An 11,118-nucleotide genomic window follows, 5' to 3' on the forward strand; every position below is an offset into this window, starting at 1 on the left:
CTTTATCCACAGTCACTTTTGGTGACTGTACATATTTTCCGACTGAATGTCCTTCCTCAGTACAGTGCAACAAAAGTTGGTGTAGGCCAGAAAAATAAAATCACATCACACAAGGAGCTAGCTCGTCGCAGACCTGGCATCAAGGTTTGCCTTGGATGAATCTTGCATACCTTCCAAAGTGCTCATAACTGTTTTCACTTTTTTTTTACTTCAACTGAATTGTAAAGAGCGTTTGAACTTATATCTGTGTTTTCTACAAGTAATTCACGTCTACGAGGGCGTACTGAAAAGTAATGCCTCTGAATTCTTTACATGAACGCTCTTAAAACTTGTTAAATAAAACAAACTTCATTAACATTCTACATCTTTATTCCTCATGTCTATATATTTATTTCTCATGATAGCCACCTTGGCGACGAACACATTCCTGCCAACAAGACCAGTTTGCTCGTAGGCCTACCGTCACTGAAGAATATTTAACTGTTTGCACCGCTTCATCGCTATGGAAATGACGTCCTCGGAGGTGTTCTTTATGTTTTGGAAACAGATGAAAATCGGATGGGGCCAAGTCGTGGCTTCACGGAAATTGGTAGATGACAGTGAATCCAAAGAGTCGGATTGTTTGTTGCAGATACCATCATATGTCGATGCAATCATCACCATACATAGGTTACACTTTTCTATGGATTTCAATTTGAGGCATGTTCTCTGCGGTTAGAAACTCGATTATCTTCACGCTACTGCTCACACACTGAGTAGCTTTGTTCGGAGCCCTGTATTGGCAGAGGTTTGCAACTTGTATCTGCGAAGTAGAAAGTCGACAGAGTAAAATGTATGAATGTAATACCTCATCCACATTGAGAACAGAATAAAATAACTCGTAGGCATTACTTTTCAGCACGTCCTCGTGTGAGTAGAAGACAAGAAGAACGAATATAGCTTCTCTACAAGTTCAAATAGGTAATGTTAGAAGGAACAAAACGCGTGAACTCCATTACGATTTAAGGAATGATTAGCATAGGAACTGAACAGAGCTTTTGGACTGACGTCTCGAATTTTTCGTTGTACTGTCCACTTTACACTGATGCAGACTGGTCATAACTCACAACCTTGAGCCCTGCTCAACGCAGTATCCAGCCCATCTTTTTCCAGTTGCTGTTGAAAATCCCTGACATATTCTCTGCAGTCTTAGAAGGGGTTTTGAGCTTCCACGTCCTCTTCTGTACAGGCGTATTTAATTATTTGACTCACTCCGTCAGTTCTGCTTTCGTCGGGCGTACCGTCAAAATTTATTCTGTAATACAGGGTGGCGCAGGGGAACTGGAAATTTTGAACGTTACAGTTGGCAACACTGTAGCGCCGGCAGATTTTCGAAACTTTGCACAGTTGATGTGAACGCATTGCCATCTACATCTATATCCATCTACATCCATACTCCGCAAGCTACCTGACGGTGTGTGGCAGAGGGTACCTTGAGTACCTCTGTCGGTTCTGCCTTCTATTCCAGCCTCGTATTGTTCGTGGAAAGAAGGATTGTCGGTATGCTTCTGTGTGGGCTCTAATCTCTCTGATTTTATCCTCATGGTTTCTTCGCGAGATATACGTAGGAGGGAGCAATACACTGCTTGACTCTTCGGTGAAGGTATGTTCTCGAAACTTTAACAAAAGCCCGTACCGAGCTACTGAGCGTTTCTCCTGCAGAGTCTTCCACTGGAGTTTATCATCATCTCCGTAACGCTTTCGCGATTACTAAATGATCCTGTAACGAAGCGCGCTGCTCTCCGTTGGATCTTCTCTATATCTTCTATCAACCCTATCTAGTACGGATCCCACACTGCTGAGCAGTATTCAAGTAGTGGGCGAACAAGTGTACTGTAACCTACTTCCTTTGTTTTCGGATTGCATTTCCTTAGGATTCTTCCAATGAATCTCAGTCTGGCATCTGCTTTACCGACGATCAACTTTATAGGATCATTCCATTTTAAATCACTCCTAATGCGTACTCCCAGATTATTTATGGAATTAACTGCTTCCAGTTGCTGACCTGCTATTTTGTAGCTAAATGATAAGGAATCTATCTTTCTATGTATTCGCAGCACATTACACATGTCTACATTGAGATTCAATTGGCATTCCGGGCACCATGCGTCAATTCGCTGCAGATCCTCCTGCATTTCAGTACAATTTCCCATTGTTACAACCTCTCGATATACCATAGCATCATCTGCAAAAAGCCTCAGTGATCTTCCGATGTCATCCACGAGGTCATTTATGTATATGGTGAATAGCAACGGTCCTACATTTAGTAATCATGGAGAATTGGACTGGTGCGGAACGTGCAGTAGCTGTGAGAGCGTTTTACAAAAATGGTGATAGTGCGACTACCGCGCAGAGAACATTTCGACAGCATTACCAGCTTGGACGTCATGGACGTGTCCCATCAGCGCAAGCGATTACAACGTGGGTGCGTAATTTTGAAGAAACAAGATCTGCCTTGAAAAAGAAACCTCCAGGTGGCATTCCAACGGTACGTACCCCAGAGAGAAGTCCTCGCCGCTCCGTTCGACAGCATGCATCTTCGCTAGGGATTAAGCGACGAAGCTTACAAAGAATACTGCACGAATTAGACTTCCATCCCTATAAGTTGCAGATTGTGCAACACTTACATGAACGAGACCCAGCGCCACGTATGGAGTTTAGTAGCCAGATATTGGCTAAAATCAACGAGGACGCGAATTTCCTTGGTAACTTATGGGTATCGGACGAAGCCCATTTCCACCTGAACGGATTCGTGAACAAACAGAATTTTCGTTATTGGGCAAAGGACAATCGTTGTGAGTTTCACCAGCGACCACTACATAGCGCCAAGGTCACAATATAGTGTGCTGTATCATGTCATGTTGTTATCGGCCCTTTTTTTTGAACGTGAGGATGGTAGTGCAGTGACAGTAACATCCGCTCGATATGTTGAAATGCTTCAAACATTCTTTACACCGAGACTGTACGAGCTTAATCTTAACGTCGAAAACATGTGGTTTTCAGCAGGACAGAGCCACGTCGCACACTGCTCGACAATCGATGGCAGCAGTTCGTCAATTGTTTGGAAGACGCATTATTTCACGTAACAGTGACATTGCATGGCCTGCGAGATCCCCTGATCTTAGTGTGTGCGACTTCTTCCTGTGGGGATATCTTAAAGGCAAGATGTACCATACACGTCCTGCAACAATCCATGAACTGAAGGAGAACATTGAAAACGAAATCACTGCCATTCCCCAAGATTTGCTACACCGCGCATTCCAGAGTTTTCATAACAGGCTGTTAGAGTGTGAACGCCGAATGGGAGCACATCTTTCCGATGTCATCTTTAAAAAGTAGAGAGACACTTTTGGACATTTTGATTGTAAAGACATACTGAATAATGGCATACTGAATACTTTCACTTTCGTTAATAAATTACTAGTTTTATGAATTTATTCATGGAAATGACGTTATTTCGAAATTTCCCGTTTCCCTGCGCCACCCTGTATTTACCCTTCCTTATATCTGCAATAATTTTTTCCTTTACATGTTCACCCAGAATAAAGCTAAACATATTCTGAATCCCTTTGGGCAAATAAGACACTCTCTACGACCCACCATCGGATCTTTCAAGTTTTAAACAATGCTCTTCCAACAATGGAACATACTTCGCCATCAGTTGTACAAATTGTAAGAAATTTACTCTGTTTTCCATGAAACGTCTTCATGATGAGGTGATGGAAAGCAAGGGTTTGTTGGGCTAGAAACAGTGTAACATTTAATAGAACGACGTTTTTCTATTTCCTAGGCACATAATTAAAAACCTTGTGATTATCTTTGTCAATGGTTTTATTAAGTTCCATAAAGAGTGTTTCCATTTTTCTAAATTTGATAGATGTTCAGGCGATGATTTATGCTTCGATATCTTTGGATTCAATTTGTGCCGTTGTCAGAAGCCAGAAATAATTTTTTTTCGTTGATTCGGCTTCAGAGACAAAAACTCAGCTGCAAAAACGCTAGTTTCTTTGTTGATGATCCATTTCATTAGACATTTAGTCTCGTTGAAACGTGAGTAAAACCATACCGAAATTAGACAACGATGTGTTCAAGTGATCTTTCTACATATTCAAAAGGTCCCTCCATGTTTTGATATACTTGTCAGAAGCCAGAAATAATTTTTTTTCGTTGATTCGGCTTCAGAGACAAAAACTCAGCTGCAAAAACGCTAGTTTCTTTGTTGATGATCCATTTCATTAGACATTTAGTCTCGTTGAAACGTGAGTAAAACCATACCGAAATTAGACAACGATGTGTTCAAGTGATCTTTCTACATATTCAAAAGGTCCCTCCATGTTTTGATATACTTCACTACTCTTCTCAATAATCACAGTGCTCTGGAACAGTTACTGGATCAACAGGAATCGAAGTTAGATTTATCAAAATATGTAATTTTTGAGAACTTTCCTCATGGAAAAAAATCAGCAATCTAGTTAAAATACTTTAAAAATGGATTGAAAACAGTCTTAGCCTCAATAAAATATTTATTTGCAAAGGCAACCGGTTTCAGTCAGAATGTGACCATCTTCAGACCATTTATACCATTGTGGTAGGAGGTGACGGTGAATGGAACAGGTGCTGTGGCTCCACAAACGCCAACTGCTAAACAATGAAGCCACGACACCTGGCCCGTTCACCGGCCCGCTTACCATCGTGGTATAAAAGGTCTGAAGATAGTCACATTCTGACCGAAACTGATTACATCTGTTACTATTGCGAGTAAATATTTTATCGTGGTCAAAGCTGTTTTCAATCCATTTTGAAAGCATCAGAAATATGTGCGATTTCAGTCTTTCTCGGCGTAATCCACCGATGAATTCTTCTCGGGTTATCAGCCGAGTGGTGCCGTCGTCTTGTCGCAACGTCTCAATGAGTTTCGTACCCATCATCTTCTGGCGAAGTGTCGGGATGCCGTGTTCTGCATATCTATACAGCTGCTTGCCCGTCGTCTGCTACTGTAGGCCGGCCTATCACGTTCCTCCGGAAGGCGCGTCGATAGTGAGGGGGTGGGGGGGGGGGGGGGGGGCGCGGACCGGCGTCGAGACCCGGTGGCTATCCAGTCTGCCTGTCTGCGAACGCCGCTGCCTTCAGATCGGAGCGTTCCTACCGTATTTTGTCAATTGTGGGATTCCACGCTGCACTGAGCTTATTACCGCTATCCCTGTTTACTAAATTGTTGTGCAGACGTATCTCCACTCCCTCTTTGAAGATCGAGTCCCAGAAACCGTTGGCGCTGCACAGCTTCTTCGTTTTTTTCGAATTCGAGGGTGTGCCCCACGATAATGCTATGTTCTGCTACAGCGGACTTGTTTGTCTGTCCTAGTCGTACGTTCCCGATGTGTTCAGTACAGCGCTTGGAGATACATCGTAGTGTCTGCCCGATATATTCTATCCCACATTCGCACTCAATACTGTAAATGCCCGGCATCTGCAGCCCCCGTTGGTCTTTGGTTGAGCCAAGTATATTTTTGACTTTTTTCGGTGCGCAAAAGATGGTCGTTATTTCGTGCTTCTTTAGTATTCTTACGATCTTGGCTGTTGGTGGTCCAGCAAACGGCAGAAACGCCACACGTTTTGCTTCGTCTTCTTCTGGTTTCTCCACCCGCCTCTTGTCTGCACGCAAGACGTGTCTTATTTGTGTATCGGTGTAGCCATTCTTATGGAAGGTTTCCCGCAGATGTGCTAACTTACGCGGCAAACCCTTGCTGTCACAGATCGACCTGTCTCTTTGTACAAAGGTGTTCAGTACCGAGTTACGTTGTGCTGGATGGTGGCAGCTTCGAGCACTGAGATGTAAGTCCGTGTGCGTCTTCTTCCTGTAGACAGTGTGTTCCAACGTACCGTCCGGATTTTTCTTGATCAAAATATCCAAGAAGGGAAGCAGCCATTCTCTTCTACCTTCATGGTGAATTTGATGCTGTCATGTATGCCATTGAGATGGCGTAGGAACTCCTGTTGTTTTTCCTTGCCAAGGGGCCACACTACAAAAGTGTCGTATACGTATCTGTAGAACACCTTTGGTTTATGCCGGGCAGTGTTCAGTGCCACATCTTCAAAGTGCTCCATGTACAAGTTAGGAATACCTGGGGCCAGGGGGAAACCCATGGCAACACCATCTGTTTATTCATAGAATTTCGCACCACAGTTGAAGTACGTTGTGGTTAACACGACACGAAAGAGTCTGAGTGTGTCCTCATCGAAGTGATCTTCAAGTAGAGCTAAGAAATCATCCAGCGGCACCTGGGTGAAAAGAGAAGTGACGTCAAAGCTGACTAGTAGATCCTTCTCATCTAGGCGTAACCCTTGGAGTACCTTAACAAATTCGGTCGAGTTCTTGACATGGTGAGGGCAGTGACTCACGAGTGGTTTTAACAGCTGTGTTAGGTGCTTCGCTACACCATACGTCGGAGAATTTATGGTGTTCAATATAGGACATAGAGGGACATCCTCCTTATGGATCTTCGGGAGGCCATACAGGCTTGGTGGAGGCGGTACCCGAGGGTAAAGCTTCCTGATTGTGTTTCTGTCAAGTACTGAGCTGTTGAGAAGGTCGATGGTCTTGCACGTAACAGAAGCAGTTGCGTCTTTCCCCACCTCTTTGTATGCTGGATCTTGTAGTAAGGTGTCGATCTTCCGCCAGTAATCTTCTGACTTCAGTAGGACTGTCGCATTGCCTTTGTCTGCTGCTAAGACCACCATACCCTTGTCATCGCGAAGGTTCAACAGTGCCTTGCGCTCTTCTGCCGTAATGTTGTTCTTTGGCATTCTCGCTTTCTCGAGTACCCTGCTGGTCTCGCTCCCCACTCCAAGAACGTTACCAAAACGTAACATCATCAGCAACGTCGAGCAAGCCTTACGTGGGCTCCCGCCGAGAGCAGCCGAAGAAGTGAGGAGGGAGAACAGCAGGGTACTCGAGAAAGCGAGAATGCCAAAGAACAACATTACGGCAGAAGAGCGCAAGGCACTGTTGAACCTTCGCGATGACAAGGGTATGGTGGTCTTAGCAGCAGACAGAGGGAATGCGACAGTCCTACTGAAGTCAGAAGATTACTGGCGGATGATCGACACCTTACTACAAGATCCAGCGTACAAAGAAGTGGGGAAAGACGCAACTGCTTCTGTTACGCGCAAGACCATCGATCTTCTCAACAGCTCAGGACTTGACAGAAACACCATCAACAGTTTGATTAATCCTCCCTTCGACATTTTTATTTTCTCCATGAACAGAAGAATATTTGTATAAAGATCCAACGAGTGATACCGGTACATCGGTACATTCTTTACACTAAAAAAAATATTTCAGTGAGAAATAATGGCCTGGCGTCCACTGACAGTAACTTCTCTATCTGCAGCCTACCTGTAGGCTCGCACTAGGGAGTAGATAAGTAAATGCATAGTCATTTTCAAGTGAATGCTATGGATAGCATTTCTATCATGGCTAATAATAAAGCCAAATTTTAAGTGGATGAAAAATTACTTTTTATTTTACTGTTGGATAAATCGTAATTTGATTGTTAAACATCTTGAGTCTTCAATTTGTAACGCATTTTGATATAACAACAAAGTGTTATTTGCTGTAAAACAGGGTAAAGAAAGAACCTAACGTTTGTTAAGGGATATAGGACTTCAAGCGTCTGTGCATTTCTGATCCTGATAATTTGTATTAGAAAATTTCGAGATCATAATAACCTACATATACCTATAGGTACGTACCTTTTGGGGTCACATACATTATAATACAATTACTGGTTAAACTCGGTTAACTTGTCACGACAAAAATCAAAGAAAAAATTACGTTGATTCCTTAGTAGGCCCTATTTTTAATCGAGCCTTATGAAGAATGAAATGAAATGAGGTTAACACAAAACAGGTATTCTAGAGCACTGTTTGGATTTTCCCCGTTCTGACGTGTATTCGCGTCCAAGAGAAGTCCCACAGCAGCTACTATCTTCATTTGATCTCCTAACAAGTTACAAGTTATAATGTAATTTTACGACATTAAGATACAAATTTGATTGCCCTCGTTGCTATTCTTGAATAGGTATGTTGTTCCTTTTTACGAAAAAAAACATCACATAAATTCTAAGTTCGGATTTGTTAGTGCTTCGAATTAATAGACAAAAATTTATACGATACTGGGTGTGCTCGGCTATAAAAAAATCGTTTTTTTACGATTAGTTCAGGCCTATAAAGTCAAGATGACTTCAGTGTTAATAAAAATCGTTGCTTAAATCTATATGACTAGTTTATCTAGTTGGATTTTCATACTCATAGAATAGTTATGCATAACCTTTGAAAAAGCTATTTTTAGAATGTGGTACTTTACTTAAAAAAATAAATAAATCACTGGTAAGTTGTTCACTGCACTCGTGCACGTATTTTTGAACTGTAGGCCTTTCTTATGTACACCTGTGTAGACGGCGTCAAGCAGTTTATCTCATCTATATATTTTCTTTCTTTCAGGAAGACATTGCGAAACGCAGTAAGATCAAGCCAATGCAGCCAAATACGTGATATAAGAGTGCTTGGATGAGTTTTTCAGGTACTGTACATCGTCTGTGTTTGATTGTAAGAACGTATTTCAAGAAAGCATGTCTACCATTTCTTGGAAATCCAATAAAACTACGTCTGCACAGTGTTTTTCTGTTAACTTTGTGTACGCTTTTGGCACTATCGCAAGGAAAGTGCGTTTCGCATATGGATGTCTTTTCGGAAATGGAAGTCTGCTTCCCGTCCTGGGAATTTATGCGTTATTACAGAACGACGACAGCAATTCTATGCGTGCAGAGACTAAACAGTATATTGTATACTTCTCTTCGTAATTTCTATTGACTATAAACAAAGCTCGCTGAAGTTCATATGCGAGGGCTATTCGAAAGTGAGGAACGATAGGTCGCGGAATGGAAACCACAGTGAAAATCGAAACTATTTTATTTGTAACGGTGGGCTACACCTTCCAGCTACTTCTCTACATAGTTGCCGCTCAGACTTAGATATCTGTCGTAGCGTTGTACCAACTTTTCTATTCCCTCGTTATAGAAGACAGCCACCAGTGCTTTTCGACAATTTTCTGCTCTGGACTGCAGCTCGTTGTCTGTGTCAAAATATTGTCTTTATAGCCAGCGGTTCATTTGAGCAGAGATGAACCTCAGAGGTGGCCAATTACGGGCTGTATTGTGGGTGATCAAACACTTCCCATCGAAAACGCTGCAGGAAAATCTTCATTACCCCTGCAGAGAGGGGCCGAGAACTGTCGTGTAGAACGAACCACATGACAGTTATGTTATGTGGATTGCACAGCTTCAGGCGAAATCTTTCGCCAGGCCCTCATACTTGGCGGAAGACGTTAATTTCGAGCCATCTTTACGTTCACACTGTGAGCTCAGAACTGAAAAGAGTGACATGAGGCGACCGACAGGCGTACTAGACACAGTTCCCAACACATCTGTGCAAAGATTCATCAGATTTACACTGTATTTTCCATTTCGCGACAGATCGTTCCTTGCTTTCTGAGTAACCCTCGTACCACGTCACTCTTTTCTGAAAGTCCAATTCAGAAGATTATATCTAGTAAAGCTTTCCTAGAGTGGAATTTTAAATAAAGTCTGGCAGTCGATCTTCTAAAATAATTTTTAGATTTTTTACATTCACATTGAGAACTATTTCACGATTACGGGATGAAGCCAAACGAGAAAACAGACACCCAATACAGTGATGAGAATGAGCATGTGCGAAGAAGGAAAAGTCATCATGATGAGTAAATGAGAATTTAAGAACTGAAACTCATTTGCCTGAACTAGATATGCTGGGTACAGAATCGTCGCAGTGACTAGAGGCTTACTAGGAAATTAATTCTCTGTTTGGATTTCTAACAGATTCCTCGACAAACTTCAACGGTGAAATTAGAGAAGCTTGTACAAAGTTTATGAAACATTATTCCAAGGACATTGAGCCTAAGTTTATAGACAAGGTGGTGCAGTTCAAATACTTTATCTTACATTTAGAGGATGATGGAAAAGATAAAAATGTACCTGCCAAGAAATCGTATAAACTGATTTTTTGGTAGTATTGCATAATCAACTTTCCTGAATGAATGACAGCATTACAAGTATACACAGGGTGTCCAGAAAAGGGCTCCCTGATTTCAAAACTAAATATCTCGGAAACAAAGATCGATAGAGGAATGCAGTAAACGGTATGTTTATTGTGAAAGCTGTAAGAAATTTATACAGCAGTTTGAAATAATAGTTACAAAAGCTGCTAACAGATGGCGTTGTACGCTGTACAGCTCATATCAGCATACATAAGTGAAATAATCGTATGAAAACAATCTTTGCAAAAAATCACATCACAATGTTTTCAAAATGTTCACCATTGGCACTACAGAGGTGGCGCAAACGAAGAATGAAATTCGCCATCACATTTCGAAGTGTCTCAACCGAAATGGATTCACATGCCACAGAGATCGCCGATTCAAGCTCGTCCAGCGTGGCGGGATGCTTCGGGTACAACATGTCTTTCACTGTGCCCCACAAAAAAAAGTAACAGGGAGTCAAATCCGGCGAATATGGAGGCCAATCCACGCCTGCACCAGTAAATTTGGGATACTCCAAAGCAATGACTCGATTCCCGAAGTAGTCCTCAAGAAAGCGAAACACTTGTTCGGTCCGATGTGGTCGGGCTCCATCTTGCGTAAGCCATTCAGTACCTGGTCGATCCTCTAAGGCTTGCTGTGTGGCGACAAATTGTTCCAAAATTGCAACGTAACGTGCACCAGTGACCGTTTCTCGAATGAAACAAGGGCCAATAATGCCTCTGCTGCATACTGCAGCCCACACAGTAACTTTAGGAGGATACAGGGGTTTCGCTTCACACCAATATGGCTTTTCAGAACCCCAAAATCGCCAGTTCTGCTTATTCACGTATCCATTCAGGTGGAAGTGTGCTTCATCTGTAAACCAGATGCAGCCAACATCAAATCCTTCACTATCAATCATTGTGAGCATCTGATTAGCAAAGGCAACCCTTGGCTGCACAACT

General features: G+C 42.3%; 1 protein-coding gene across 1 annotated transcript in view; it reads left to right on the top strand.

Moving 5' to 3' along the window:
* The window catches only part of LOC124798945 (ureidoglycolate dehydrogenase (NAD(+))-like), a 104,874-nt gene extending 96,282 nt beyond the window's left edge, over positions 1-8,592 (top strand). The window contains exon 8 of the mRNA XM_047262479.1: positions 8,542-8,592. Coding sequence (XP_047118435.1) covers positions 8,542-8,592 — 51 coding nt within the window. The remainder of the gene's footprint in view (positions 1-8,541) is intronic.
* Positions 8,593-11,118: the final 2,526 nt, after the last annotated feature.

This window comes from Schistocerca piceifrons, chromosome 5 (assembly GCF_021461385.2).
Source record: "Schistocerca piceifrons isolate TAMUIC-IGC-003096 chromosome 5, iqSchPice1.1, whole genome shotgun sequence".
NCBI lineage: Eukaryota > Metazoa > Arthropoda > Insecta > Orthoptera > Acrididae > Schistocerca > Schistocerca piceifrons.